General features: G+C 35.2%; 2 protein-coding genes across 8 annotated transcripts; both read right to left on the bottom strand.

The window, feature by feature from the left end:
• Positions 1 to 118: 118 nt before the first annotated feature.
• Positions 119 to 4,092, bottom strand: LOC101261402 (UDP-glucose 6-dehydrogenase 1-like). 4 transcript variants are annotated; one of them, XM_026030111.2, is made up of 2 exons: positions 3,975 to 4,092; positions 119 to 1,815 (listed from the first exon to the last, which is right to left on the bottom strand). In XM_026030111.2, the coding sequence occupies exon 2, from the start codon at positions 1,793 to 1,795 to the stop codon at positions 353 to 355; it is 1,443 nt and encodes a 480-aa protein (XP_025885896.1). In that variant the 5' UTR covers positions 1,796 to 1,815; positions 3,975 to 4,092; the 3' UTR covers positions 119 to 352. The 4 variants fall into 4 exon arrangements, with proteins under 4 accessions (XP_025885896.1, XP_069151428.1, XP_004235990.1 ...); XM_069295327.1 differs by having other exon boundaries at positions 3,953 to 4,047; XM_004235942.5 differs by lacking the exon at positions 3,975 to 4,092 and adding an exon at positions 2,649 to 2,838.
• Positions 4,093 to 6,382: 2,290 nt separating this feature from the next.
• On the bottom strand, positions 6,383 to 14,292 carry LOC101256961 (diacylglycerol kinase 1-like). Of its 4 annotated transcripts, none has more exons than XM_010320540.4 (9): positions 13,989 to 14,239; positions 12,992 to 13,272; positions 11,754 to 12,790; positions 10,475 to 10,841; positions 10,252 to 10,328; positions 7,868 to 7,987; positions 7,363 to 7,527; positions 6,886 to 7,023; positions 6,383 to 6,766 (listed from the first exon to the last, which is right to left on the bottom strand). In XM_010320540.4, the coding sequence occupies exons 3-9, from the start codon at positions 12,753 to 12,755 to the stop codon at positions 6,617 to 6,619; spliced, it is 2,019 nt and encodes a 672-aa protein (XP_010318842.1). In that variant the 5' UTR covers positions 12,756 to 12,790; positions 12,992 to 13,272; positions 13,989 to 14,239; the 3' UTR covers positions 6,383 to 6,616. The 4 variants fall into 4 exon arrangements, with proteins under 4 accessions (XP_010318842.1, XP_025885894.1, XP_004235974.1 ...); XM_026030109.2 differs by having other exon boundaries at positions 13,154 to 13,272; XM_004235926.5 differs by having other exon boundaries at positions 11,754 to 13,272; positions 13,989 to 14,292.
• Between the last annotated feature and the right edge of the window lie 1,086 nt (positions 14,293 to 15,378).

The raw sequence follows: 15,378 nt of genomic DNA, 5'->3' as shown, positions 1-15,378 counted from the left end.
ACTCAACAAGTTGTCAGAAGTGATTAGCTTCTCTTTTGATCTTTCTTGCACCCAATGTTTTGGTAAAGAAAAGATAGATTATATGAGTTAAAAAACATATCAAGAAGTAATGCCTAAGTAAATCACAACATTTGTTTCTTATTATTGTACTATATGGAGATTTATATTATAAGCTGGGAAAACAACCATTTATAATGAAAGAGAAGTAATCGAGAGAAACATATTCTCAAGCATGCTTAATAGGAATAAGAAGTATATGGCCTGACTGGGGGAAAAAAGAATAATTGAAAGAATTGGATCTTCCTCTCATTTCTAGTGCTTAAACCAGGGGAATATAGGAAGTTGAAGTTTCTTATGCCACTGCTGGCATATCCTTGAGCCATGCATCCAAAGGTTTCCCAATGGTGTAGACGATGAACCCGATTTCTCTGAGCTTTGATGCATCAACAACGTTCCTACCATCAAACACAAATGCAGGTTTTTGCATGTTGTCATAAATCCTCTTGAAATCAAGTGTTTTGAACTCATCCCACTCAGTGAGAATGCAGAGACCGTGGGCGTCTTTTGTTGCCTCGTGAGCACCGGACACCACGTTAACTTGCTTCAATCCATAAGGAATCACTGGCTGGAGGTGAGTTGGATGGTCCCAGACAAACTTTTCCATTGAAAGATCCCTTTGTATTTGTTCCTGAGTGACCTGTGGATCATATATGCTCAAGTGAGCATTGTCTCCCAACAAGCCTTTGCAGACATCAATTGCAGGAGTTTCCCTAGTGTCACCTGTGTCTTTTTTGAAGGCAAATCCAAGAATGGCAATTTTCTTACCAGAAACTGTGTTAAACATGGAGGAGACCATACGGTTAACAAAACGACTCTTTTGATAGTCATTCACCTTGATCACTTGCTTCCAGTAATTGGCAACTTCTGGGAGGCCATTGCATTCACATATGTAAACTAAGTTGAGGATATCCTTCTGGAAACATGAACCCCCAAAACCAACACTGGCGTTGAGGAATTTGGGTCCAATTCGGCTGTCCTTACCAACAGCATTGGACACCTGTGTAACATCAGCACCGGTAGCTTCACAAAGGGCTGACATAGCATTAACTGATGAAATCCTCTGAGCCAAGAAGGCATTGGCAGCGAGCTTCGAGAGCTCAGCTGACCAGAGATTGGTGCAGATGATTCTGTCTTCAGGGACCCAATGCGCATAAACTTTTTTGAGGGTCTGGATTGCCTTTTGCCCTTCAGGGGTATCTCTTCCTCCAATTAGAACACGGTCTGGATGAAAAAGATCCTGAATTGCGGTTCCCTCAGCAAGAAATTCTGGATTCGAAAGGATCTGAAAGTTAATTCCCTTACAGTTATGAGTGAGGATCTTCTCGATTGCCTCAGCTGTTTTAACCGGAACAGTTGATTTCTCCACTACAATCTTATCATTCTTGGATACATCAGCTATCATACGAGCAGCACTCTCCCAGTATGTAAGGTCTGCAGCTTTTCCAGCTCCAAGTCCTCGAGTCTTTGTTGGGGTGTTAACCGACACAAAGATGATGTCTGCTTCAGAGACATGTTTCTCTACTTCAGTGCTGAAGAAAAGGTTCTTTCCTCTACACTGCTTCACCACATCATCAAGTCCAGGCTCATAGATAGGCAACTCATCGCTATTCCATGCTGCGATTCGGGCAACAGAGATATCAACAACAGCCACTTCAATTGAGGGGCATTTGAGGGCAATGACTGCCATAGTTGGTCCACCAACATATCCAGCTCCAATGCAACAGATCTTCACCATCTTTTCCTCTAGTATGAAACCTGGAAAAACAGGAAAGAACTATATTCAGGACTGATAAAAGTGGCGATATACTCCATCCTATTTATAACCAAAACAGAATGTATTCTCCGTGTGGTCTGATGTAACCATAGCCTGTAAAGAAACAAGAAATCCATCCAGTAAAGAGCTGTATGAGTGCTGTCTAGATGTCATCACTAGACTTGAACATGCATTAGTAAAATGAAAAGTGAAGTGCATCTATTAGAGGAATCATATTCCAAGGAACATCCTTTTCATTTATCCAATTAACAACCAACATATTCTCCCAGTGTCCTAATCAGTCTCCAGAATATGAATCCATATATAAATCCTCTGAATAAAATATAAAAAGAGAACTAGATAGACTTCCATATATCTTTTTTCTCATGCCCCGGTAAAACGGTCGCGTCTACATACTCAAGATGTGTCATTTTAACTATTACAAAGCTGATACTATATATTAGGAGTTCTGCAAATAGTTTAGCCTCGCAAGCATCATCAAATGCACAAATATGTAGTATCAAAGCAAATGTTACCACCAGCAGTTGACACAAAAACAAAAATGATGACATGATCTTATTAGAAATGCACAAGAATACACAACAGCAACAACATAACATAACCAGTGTAATCGCACAGTGGGGTCCGAGCCTATGAAGAGGATAGATTACACGCAAACCTTATCCCTACCTTAGGAAGCACAAGAATAGACAAAGAAAATGCTGAAAATGGATGACAAAGAAAGGAGAAAACTAAGACAGTGTAAAACATAAAAACTGAACTAGAAATCTTGCAAGGAGAAACAAAACAAGAACTATAGACCAAGAAAAGTTACCTCAACAGGACTTCCCACTAACTTTTTTAGAAAAGTGGAAAATTATCACAAGAAAGAAAGATATGTCTTGACACTGAAATATCAATCAAAAGGGACTCAGTGATGGTTCAAAGAAATGGAAAGGACCACTTTATATAATGGGCAAAGAGACCAAGGGTGTGCCAATGGACTCTCAAAAACTAAGTAAAGTGCCATATGTAAGATTTTAAAGTCTGATTTGGAATGTTTAACACGTTTTCAAGAGGGACCTTTCAGTAACTAACAAGGAAAATTCCACCATCTCTGTCTTTTTACCTCTAGTAAATAAACCAAAGACTTTAACACTTTGGACTTATTTCTCACAACAACCCCTCAATCAAGGTTCAATTTGAACTTTTACCAACTTTTTCTACAATACTTCTATCAAAATTACAATGGAATAGATTAGAAAAGGGTTGACGAGAGCAAGTTTCTCAGATGATAAGCACCTCTCGTTTGAAGATTGTGAGTTAGAGTTACGGAGCAAAAGGGGTGAGAGCTCCCACAAAGGGAGTAAAAAAATAAATTGGAAAGGGGTTTAAAAAAAGAACATTAAGTATGCTTACACGGTATCGTCACCCTACTTATCAAATTTCACTAGATATGATATTGTTATTTATAAAAGGTGAAAACTAAAATATGAGTTGTTTTTTCCATTTCATAGGGGCAGGTGAAAGGGAATTATCAATAAATTAAAATTTAAATAGCCAATCAATTAAGCTTCCGATAAAAAAAAATTATATTTTTCACAAATTTGATCTTTTTACTCAATTCAAGAATGGATTTTGAACAAAACCCAAGTAGGATATGTTCAAAAAAGTATTTTAAAAAACGTCTTTGGTTTTCCATCACAAAATTAAAAAAAAAAAAAAAAAAGTCCATTTAACAAAAGAAAGAAAAACACATTTTTGTTTAATCTTTCCCTATAAACTCAATTTTCAAGAATGGATTTTGAACAAATCCCAAGTAAAACAAGCTGTAAAAAAACAAAAAAAAAAAAAAAATTTCCTTATTTTGTGGATCCAAATTAATTAAAAGCATGAAAAAACAGAGGCAAGCAGGTGTAATTTTCATGTGGAAATTACATTGTAACCGAACAAGAAAATTGTTTTTTTTGACTGACACAGTAACTAAACAAAGTTCATGAAAATGGTTGTTCAGAAGAGGCATTTGAGTGTGATTAAAGAAAGATTAAGAGCATGTATTAAGCATGATTGAGCAAAAAGAATTATTTTTTTTTATAAAATAAAAAGAAAATCAAAAACTTGCTTTGAAGGCAACAGAACCTGAGATCAAACGTGCTGGTACCTGAAAAATTGACGTCAAAAAATAAAAAGTTGCTGCAGAAGCTTTAACTTCACTACAAAATAAACTAATTTTGCTTCTTCATTTTCTTTTGAGAGGTCTCAAATATTTTATATAAGAGTTACTGTTTGATTTTGATTATAACTCTTTAAAATAGAGAACGTTTTGGTTTGAAAATTTTAACTAAAGACAAAAATAAGATTCATGATAATATCAAAGGTATAACTTAATTTCTACTGGAGATAGATAAAGATATTTTGATTATAAATTTTTGTTAAATGAGTAGCATATAAAAGAAAAAAGGAAAAAAGAAAAAAACACATTCAAAATAGGATTCGTGTAAAAATTTATCATAATATTTCACAAGTTATATTTCGTGTTCATGTCCTTAGAGAACTTATGTTATGTTATGTATAAGTTTGATTTCTAAGAATAAAGATTAAAAATTAAACTTTTTAAAGGATATAAGTTAAAATTTAACCTGTTTAAAGGACAATGCGAAATTAAATATTTCGACTTTTTAATAAGATCCAAAAAGGAAGGGCAAAATATTATATGTACTTACAAAAAAGAATATTAATAGGTAAATCTTCCCTCTCCTTCTTGATTAGTAAAACATGAAAATTGAAAATGTTTCATATCAAGTATTATTAATATTAATTAACATTATGAATAAATGCTAAAAATGATTTATATTTCATAAGATAAATAATCATCCCATTAGAAAGTATTTAGACAGTGAAATTACGCTAATTAAAGTAATGAGTAATGGTGTACCTAGAGATATTACAATTGCACCTTCAAATGCATCTAATTGGTAATATATTTTTCTAGATGAATATACTCTTAATAAGATGAATGCATAAAAGTAAGAACTACTAATGCAAAATTAAAAATCTGATGACATTAATGATTAATGTATACTTTTTATTTGATACGAAGTCTAATTAAAAAGTAAAGAAAATTTTTCTTTTTTTGTAGTCTAAAACTAAAGCATATAGAATATATCAAAATATTTTTATTTAGGCTCTTGATAAGTATAATTAGAATCGTGAAAATCAAATATTTTAGTTCTTCGTGATCTATGAACCATATTATTACTATTTTATATTCTTATAAGTGCCAAAAAACAACTCAAAAGATTGGTATTTTTTAAAATTTTACGTTTACTATGCATTTGGCTTAAAATAAAATAATTTTAATTGGTCCGAAATTTTTAACAGGTACTTATTTATTTTATCTACCATGATATAGAAAACTAAATTCAAATTATTTGTTTTTTCATTGTTGTGTTTCTAATTTCTATTCTAATCATCAAGCTTTACTTTTTCTTTTCTTTTTTACAAAATATTTATGGCGTGATGAATTATTAATAAATATTCTTTCTTGGGTTGAGTTATTCATCATAAGGAGTTGGTATAGTTGAGTATGTTGTTAAAAAATGCACCAATTATTCTACTTCTACTAATTAAAAATAAAAATAATTTGGTGTACGAAATATTTAGCATTGATCTGGTTCAAAAAGAGTCATGCATTCTAAAAAGGGAAAAAAAATTTATAAACAGTTATCTAATATAAATATTAATAATTATTTTCATGATACAGATCAATAACCTATAAATAGACAATTTTAGTGGTACTTCGAGTTTCAAAAATAAAAGAAAAGATTGATCCATGAATTAGGTCAAATATATAGAAGGAGAAGTACAAGAAACGGCTGCATGTGCTAATTGCTTTACAAACAAGCCATGGCATGATCATGGCCCTTGCCGTCCTATCTTCCAATGAGAATTCTTTTTTACATATAACAGATTGAACTTACTATCTAATTTCTTGCCCGGTGTGTATAAATTATGAAAAAATTCAACAAAAAACATTTGTAAATTTTTCGATTTTAGTGTACCAAAAAAATAATTCCTATTTATCTTTAACAAAAAAGTGAAGTTTAAGTAAAACGAATAATCAATTTCAGAAATGACGTAATCTAAATAGAAAGAATAATCAATATGAAAAATGACTTTTGTTAAATCCTTCCTTCATATCAATTAAACAAGTGTATTGACTTCACTTTGTTTGATTAAGTCAAATCGTTATCATAAAATTGGTCGAATCGACTATAATGTCACTTTTGGGTATTTTATTGTTAAAATTGAACTATGCTCAGTTTTGACTCCTTCCACATGTTAAGAGAATGTTACGATACCGATCACTTGATATTTGTTATGATCATATGCAGAGTACTACGTTAACGTTGCATTGTTTATTAAATTTAAACTAAAGAGAAAACAATTGTGTACAGTACATTTGAATTCAGTGATGTAGTACAATAATTTCTCGTGGTTAAAACAAGAAAAATTGCTCAAAATGAGAAAAATAGCTCAGAAATGGGACTGATGCAGAGGAAACAAAGATAAGAACCGCGAAAATCAAATCATAACATTCGTCTCTTCACTCGTACGCTGACTAGTGCTTTCTTTTATACAAACAACTGAACAAGCATTCTAATTTCCATATACAGTATATTTTACACGTGAAAAGAAATAACATGCAAAAAAAAAAGAGACGGTGTGTGTGTGTGTGAAGACATGGGTTTTATACAAAACTTTGACTTACTGCTGCAAACTAACAAATCACTGTTTTGATGTCTAAGAAAGTCTGATGGCCATTTCTTGAAGAAGTGCCCGCTTCTGTGAAGCGTCGATCACTTGATTGGATTCGGCATTCTCAAGCACATCAGCAATTATTGCTGCTGCATGACCTAGAGGTTCCTCTGCTGCCCTCTTCAGCATGAAGACCTGTAGTTCAGCAGAAAGGACATACTTCAGATACTGTAGCAGTTGCGATAAATTGGACGAGAACGTTGTCAACTCTTGGCTAAAAAGAAACAAGAATATGCAAATGTGATGGGATCAACCTGTCCATGATGAGTAATTGTCAATGTACATGGTTGCTGATACCAAGGTTCACCATCTATTTGAACAGGAAATGCAGCAAAAAGATGAATTTTGATCAACTGACCCTGTGCAAGCCTCCGAGCTTTGGAAAGCCCCACCTGTTTGCACGAGCAGTAACCCTATCACAAAGATGAAACTAAAAGGCAGCGGAAGATCGAATAGACAAAGCACGCCAGGTTGGCATCTAATTTGGCGATACAAGAAGCAAATTGCTGTGTTATTGAATTAACATCTATACATAAACCAAGAGACGGACACATTTAACCAGGATTTAATTCATTCTTCAAAAATAAAGAGACAAAAAAAGTGCTTTACCCTTAAACATCTGCAAACAACTGCCTAAGCGGAAGCTAGTTCAACACACTAGAAAGTTCCCTCAAGAACCATGTAAATTATTTGTGCCAAGTTAATGTGTGTAAAATTGTTTTCCTACATACCTGAAGCTTCCCAAGATGCCACGTTCCAGAAATGCTAACAACCTCCAGCATCTTATCATGCATGGATTGAGGATCAAAATTGTCATAGTGTTCATCTTCATTCTGCCACAAGTCTACTCCACCCATGTAGCTTCCAATATTGGCTACAAGAACACCTTCTGCATCCTAGAGATCAAGTCAAAAAGTCACTAACTCATCATTAAAGATATATGATCTTTAAGTTACTTAAGTAGTTTCAAGACTGCAATAATTTGCTAAACATCTCCAAGACGAAAACACTGAATCATCACCAAATTTCCAATATAAACTTTATCACTTCTCCATGATGGAAGATTTATTAGTAGTATTTTCAGGTTAGTTGATTAATACTTCCGCATCTTTTATGAACTACGAAATTTGGAAAAATATGAACTGAAGGGAGTCACATATCAAATGACTAAAAAAAACCAAGCATTCATAATTCAAATGTATTTTCCACAAGGACAGTTCAGCCTTTTGACACCACCTCAGGAACTTCAATCTCAACACCATCAACCTCCACCCTGACTTGCCACGGAAAATCTGCAAATGTCCAATCCATGATACTCCTGGCACCTTCTCTGGCATAAAGAACTTTGTTCATGAACTGCAACATTGTTGCAAAGAATTTCAGTCACGAATGCATATGAAAAAAATAATTACATGGAGTACAACTCAGTAATATATGGCCAAGAATTCCATACAAATGCCACAAACAAGACCAATACACAAATGATGCAGTTCACTACATAAAAAAGAAAATAAGAAAACTATCATAGTCAGCAGAACTTAACGTAACAAAATGGCATACGCAAAACCACATTATTAGCCAGTACAGGCCGTGATTACCCAGTTCAGTATACACACTAACAGGATGGACTTAGCTTGCTATAATACACTTGGTGTAGAATTTATTTCATCTTCATGGAGGAAGGTGGATTTGTCTTGCTATTTAACTTTTTCCAGTATATCCTTACTAATTTTAATGTTGCACAAAGGAAAGCAGACCGGATGTTCTGCACTTCATCTTAGTTCACCTGGCTTATATTTTTCACATGATTCACATTATCAACTACACCCATTCCAAATTTAACCCAATCAAATGATCGGCTGCTGCTAATATATATCGGGGTAAAACAAAATATTGTTCTGGGGTATATCCAGGCTCACATCTTTGTTGAAAGAATCTCTTCTGTAATTACTTTACATAAGGATTCAGAAAATACCTGATCACCACCTAGATACCAACACAGGCAAATTGTTGGAACTCCAAAGTGGCACTTTCTTCTCTCCTTATCCCTCAGAAAGGAGAAAAAGAAATCAAGATAGAAAGCATTCTCTAGAATTTCTCTTAGTACCCATAAAACTGATGATAGAACTAGAATAGATATGCACAGTTTGAGGATAGTTACATTATGGGCCTTCCTCTCAATCCTTAAATAACCAATTTCTGTCTGAGGCAAGGTTTGAGACCATGATGTGCACCTAAACCCACCCAACACTCCCTGCTCTTACTGCTAGATCAAATCCCTGGGGACGATAACAACAGGATGACCAATATAAAAAATGGAGTCTATCCAGCAGAAGCATGAAAAGTTGAACTGGTCATCACGGTGATCCTTTTCATAGAACATGTCTACTCATTCTAACATGCTTTAGAGATAGCAGAGCATACAGAAACATATATATCACCAACCCCCTCAAAGGGATTGATAGTAAGAGTGCAACGACAGAAGATTTGAAGCTATCAATGTGATTTTCAATAACCCTTTATACTCGGTCATAAGTATCTTCAAAAATCAATGAGTATCACAAGCATGCACATATGCACATAATCCTGACATAGCCAGAGTGTCATATAATGTCAACACACTAAACCAAACGGGGAAGCTTTACAGTTGGCACCATAATACATGAACAGGGAATGTGCACACAGAATTCAAGGCTATAAATTAGAAACATCAAGCTGCAGTTAACCAGTCTGCATCTGAAGTACGCTAGGACTAAGATAATGTGCAGTAGATGTGTCATATCTCGTCTAGACAGAGACCAAAAACACTTGATATGACAAAAAAACATCCACCCTAATAATGACGAAAACATCTAGGTCTGAGATATTATGGTAGCTACGTTCCACAAAACCAGATTCTTCTTTGAAGAATTCTTCTTAACCAAGAAAACTCCAATAAGTATAGATCTACTTGCCTTATTTGAAGATAATGTAATAGAGAACCTTAGTAACCAGGCTGACTCCATGAAATATAATTGGAAGAGATGACTGTTACAAGCATACAAATCTATCCACAGTAATTCCATATGTGAACAGTTAAATGACTTTCATTTCCACATACAACAGAGGCAACTTATATCAGGAAGAAATATGGTGAAACTGCCAAGAAACTGGGTCACGAAACCACCTCAACAGGAACTCAGAACGCCCTGAAACTATAGCATAAACCTAAGACTACAGTAAAGTTGAAAGGGAAACTAATGTGTTCCTTTCTCCATAACCCACACTAATTTTATCATGATGTTGTATGAAGATACGTGAAGGTTTATCATCACTAGATCGACTGTCATAACACAAGTTTGAGGCTACAGAAGATTCTCTATCAAACCAAATTTGACAACCCAAATTTGTGTTCAGATACTCTTGTGGAACATAACTTATGGTTTACGTGGCAACTAGTTTGTTTGTTTTGTGCAAACCAAAATCAATTTTCTTATGATGGTACACATATAAATTCATCATCAGACACATCGACCACCCAAGCAATTGTTGAAAACCATAGACCTATTTCTTTATCGAACCAAAATCCACAAACCCAACTATCATGCTTCACATGATCTTATGGAACATAATCTGCATACCTGATTGTAGAACTTCTCAGGATTTTCTTCCCTCATATTATGGATTTCTAATGCAACCTTTGCATCACAACCAACCCCTGGAACATCAATTGGGGACACTCATCAAATTTTGCAAGGAAATAATAATAGAGAATAAAATTGTAGTGAGATACTGATCATAATATTCTCCAATGATACAAATTTAATATATTGTTTGCCACTTAGAGAAGATCAGTCACCATACCAAGATAGTTGTTCAAGAACTTCGAGGGTTCAAGCAGCTTTCCCTGCTGATTTACTATAGAAACTTTCCATCGATCAAGGATAGTTACTGCTGCTTGTTCTATATCATGCAAAAGTGTGCAAAGACCACCTTGTCTCTCAACTGACCCTAAACCACCTCCCCAGGAAAGAACTCGAGCCAAATCATTTCCCGTCCCCGCGGGGAGTATTGCCACCGGTGGAGGAGAAACATAGTTTTGTTTATCTATGGTATTCAAAACCCAGCCAACAGTCCCATCACCTCCACAGACAAGAATCCGGAAGTGTGGCACTTTTCTGAAAAGATGCAGACCAACTTCCGGTCCTTCGGTTGAACTCAACTCAAAGACCTAAACAGCACATAAACGGAAAATCACAGATCAAAACACAGGCTCACTGGAAAATATTCATGAATCTACTTAGAAGCTAAAACACATAAGAGGTATTTAAACAGAAAAGACAAGTTGTATCTTTAATGATGCTCTCAATGCATTATCAAGTCGCATAAAAAGGAAATTAGCAAGCTGGACACACCGAAACCTGGTTTGACAGTAATGTGAACATATAATGCCATATTTGTTCCTTTTCCTGACAAGATCTACCTCCATTCCCCACAAGACCAAGAAAAGAGTGAACTTTGATTTGCACCTATACTAGTAGTATGAAAAAGTATCTTATGCAGAAAAGTTGACAAGTTGTATCCTTAATGACGTTCTTAAGGCATTATCAAGTCGCACAAAAAGGAAATTAGCAAGCTGGACACACCAAAACCTGGTAAAAAGTAATGTAATCATATAATACCATATTTGTTCCTTTTCCTAACAAGATCTACCTCCATTCAACACAAGACCAAGAAAAGAGTTCGCTTTGATTTACACTATATTAGTAGTACGAAAAACATATTTTATGCAGAAAAGTGGTTTTCTTAGTTATATGTTTAGATAAGTCAATCTTTAATAATGTAGATTGTTAGGTGGCACACAATTTACAATAGTACATAGAAATGTGTGGAACACTTTGTAAAGCATGGGGAGAAAAAGCAGACTGCGCATGAAATAAGACCCATGGGATTTTTTCCAGCAGCTACAAGCTCTCTAAGCCATTTTAAAGACAGAAGAATCAAATAATAACCTATGGTGATAACATTCCCAAAAATGTAATTGTTGAGCTGATTGACACATCTCTACACATGGATAGGATAGCAAGTAGTTCATAAGATGGATGCTAAAAGAACAGTGACTAGATAAGGAGCTTCACCTCACCTGAACTGGATTTAATAGAAGGTTCAACCGCTGCCTAAGTGAATCTCCTCGTTGAGCTCCACTTTTCTTGTTTATAAAAACTAGCAGAGGTCTGGCATCTGGAGGCAAATCAGTCAATTCATATTTCTGCCCTATTAATTGAGATTCATCCTTCTGATTAATGGATGAACTCCTCTTGAAGCTGGGTATAGATATCAACTTTTTAACACCACCGTCTTGCTGCTGATCCGCACCCTCTATATTTACACCACTATTGCAGTTTTCATCTATATTACCATTACCATTCACTTGATGAGAATCAGCAGTGCATTCAGTAGTTGTGTCCCCAACACCACCACCATTGCTTGTCTCTGCAGAGGTCAAATTCTCATGTTTTTCTTTACTGTGCTTGTATTTCTTGCTTTGACTTATTATACTAGCGCGGACTGAAGAAGCAATTTCATTGGCACCTTGTGTGATAGAACTCAGCAGTCCTCCCCTGTTCAACTCTTTCACATAAAGCGGCGATAGAATAAGCCTTCTGAAAGGGCCCAGGTCACATATATCACCTGTTTCATTGAACATATTGGCATGACAATCAACATGAACTAGGCGCTGACACCACAAGCAACACCATATAGGGGATCCACCAAGAAATGAACTTGGTTCTTCACAGTAGCTGCAGAAATAAGATTCATCAGGTTGATCAGCTACCTCTGTCCAGCGCACAGCCCACTGATGTACCACATGCGGATATCCAAACATAGATGCACATTTACAATCCTTGTGAGCGCTCGATGAGCAACTCAGATGAGCTGCTGCACCACATATGCTGCAACGATTAAAAAATCTTTCTGAAGCAACAATTGGACCAAGAGTCTGAGATGGAGAAATGGACTTCAAACAGACACAGCATTTTAAACTTTTCCCTCGAGAAACAGTCTCCAAAGCCCAAGTATGAGGAGCTGCAGGGACCTTATTCCTTGTTTTGGGGTTTTTCTTTGACCTGGCTATGGCTTTCATCCAACTACCATTTATGTTCCTTCTCCACTGGAAAGCTGTGTAAAATATAGTTAAAATTCCTACTAAACCAGCAATTAAACAGGAGAGAATAAATAGAGGGGATTCTGCCATCTCAGAAGGATTTTTGCTGATCCAGCTAAGAAGTGGAAACTCTGATTCTCTGTAATCTTCCATTATGGAATTCTATATTTCCATACTCTATACACAATTACACATATGCTAGTATAAATACAAACCTAGATGAGCATCAGGCTACGAATAATAGCATCATGCACCTCCTTAACACTACCACAATCTAAAGACATGCTGATGTTAGTATCCTATGTCGAGTTTCATTTTTCCCCAATTATGCCGAACATATTAACTTGCTATTAAGTATAACGACAACACTTGGAAACCTTTGTCCAGAGATGATGATACTTCAATTCAACACATCCTCGGAATCCTGCTTAAGTTCATTTCGACCCCTGAAGGGCCCTAAACCTTTGAATCAACACAACAAGAAACAAAAAATAACCTGCCAAAGAAAAGAGGAACATTTATACCAGACAGTACCCGCAAATATTCCAGTAAACCTTAAGCTGAGATCATGTAACATTAGCATAATATTGACCAAGGTAAAAACTGAACATGAAATTCATTTACCAAATATTAACCAGGAAGTAAAACTGCTCCCAAGGGTTTAGCCTAGTAAATTGGACTGAAAACCATGAGTTCTATGTTCAAATCTAGCATAGACAAAAACAGGTGATTTCTCCCTATGTCTCCTACCGTTTTATTCATTTTTTACGAGTTATGACCGTAGTCGACTAAATACCCAGAGATATCTTGTGTAATCAATCGAGTTAGCGTCCAAACACCAAAAATACAAGCGGAAAAATACCGCATAGACTATTACAAGTAATATTTTGCACAAGAGATTGCACTTCACAACTATTATACCGCATTGAAGCAAAACGCTGGACTTGCTTCTCGAGCTAATTGGTTGATCTGAGAAAAAGCAGATTGGTGTAGCGAATCGGTAAAACCATTTCCGACGAAATTTCTTAGAAATAATTGCAAATTAAACCAAAAAAAAAAGTAGTTACACTGATATATAATGAACGAACCGACAATCAGGAAATGGCTCAAAACGAAGAAAGTAACGTGATCATATATAACTCCATAGTTCGTCAATAACATGTCAATCAATTCAGCAAAACCATAACAAATTGGTAGTTAACAACCTCTTACCGTATTAATTAACAACAATTTGAAAGAGAATTGAATTAGCGTCGTGCTCTGTTTGTTCCTCTGAACGGAATCGTAGCTGCAAAACCCTAGGCGTTTGAAGGAAAAATGGAGAATCAGAGTTCGAATAACGTTTGCTAATAATCAAATGCAGAAGTTAGTCCTCCTATTAATTTTGATTCGGTTATTAATTAAGTGTTAGGCAACCAACGGCTTAATTATGATTTTTTTATTACTATACAATTTTCTAGAGTGTCCTTACGTATATTCGTAATAATCCCACATCTAGAGCAGGGGCCGATGCATCGTAGATCCGCAGGGCTACACGTGGATTTTATCAGAGTGTGTCGACACTGGAAGGCCTATAAATCGAACTGGGCCCTTGCTATGCGGATTCATACTGAGGCAACACGTTGGGGACACGGTGCTGTGCTCACATGACCTACTGCCCATTGCCTTCTTTTTTTCTTTTCTTTTCTTGTCGTTGTCTAATTAAATCTTCAATTTCAATAATTAAATTTTCAATTTCAATAAAACCAGTGATGTTACAAAAAAATAGAAAGATATTTCGATTAACAAAATAAGGTTTGGACAAGTATACAATTTTGCTCGTGGTTCGATCCTAAAGTTTTACTAAATAAATTATGGGATAAGTTATTTTAAATTTGATAATCAAATTAGACATTAAAGTTTATGCCTGAAATATTTTTTAAATTCAGGACTATTTCTTTTAGTCTCTCGTATCAAAACATTTCTAACGGGTTATTTAGTTGGAAATAAACTATTAACTATATCGAAATATATAATTTCTATAAATTATATTATGATAAATTATCACACCAGCATGTATATGAAATAACTTAGAACTACAAGGCATTAATAGTAAAACAAATAATCTCATTACCGCTTAATACACCCTCCGCTCAACAATAGTTATTCGCATTTTATCCTAAAATTATTATAAAATCAAAAGGCAGTAAAAGTGAAATGGAACAGGGGAAGGTTGTGAGCATTACGACACCTTCAGTAGACTCAAATATCACTAGGGCTTAAAATTACATATTGAACTCACGTAAGCAGCCCCCCGCTGCATAGTTCATAGGCGTTTGTGCGGAACTTTGGACGTATAACCTCTAATGCTTCCACCAAATAACCTATTCTTGGCTATTAGAAAAAACTTAACCTCTACTTTGGACGTTTGTGCAGAACTTTGGACGTATAACCTCTACTATCGTTTGCAATGAAAACAATACAACAAGCTGTATCGTTCTACAGAAAAACCTATGCAACAAGAGTTGTCACTTTGACAGTTTGAGAAGCTTCATCACAACAGTTTGAATATTAACTTAAAATGATAGATGCTCTCCATAGGATAGTATCGGGTAAATGATAT

This window comes from Solanum lycopersicum, chromosome 3, assembly GCF_036512215.1.
Source record: "Solanum lycopersicum chromosome 3, SLM_r2.1".
NCBI classification, from domain to species: Eukaryota; Viridiplantae; Streptophyta; class Magnoliopsida; order Solanales; family Solanaceae; genus Solanum; species Solanum lycopersicum.
This window is presented reverse-complemented; position numbering and strand designations above follow the sequence as displayed.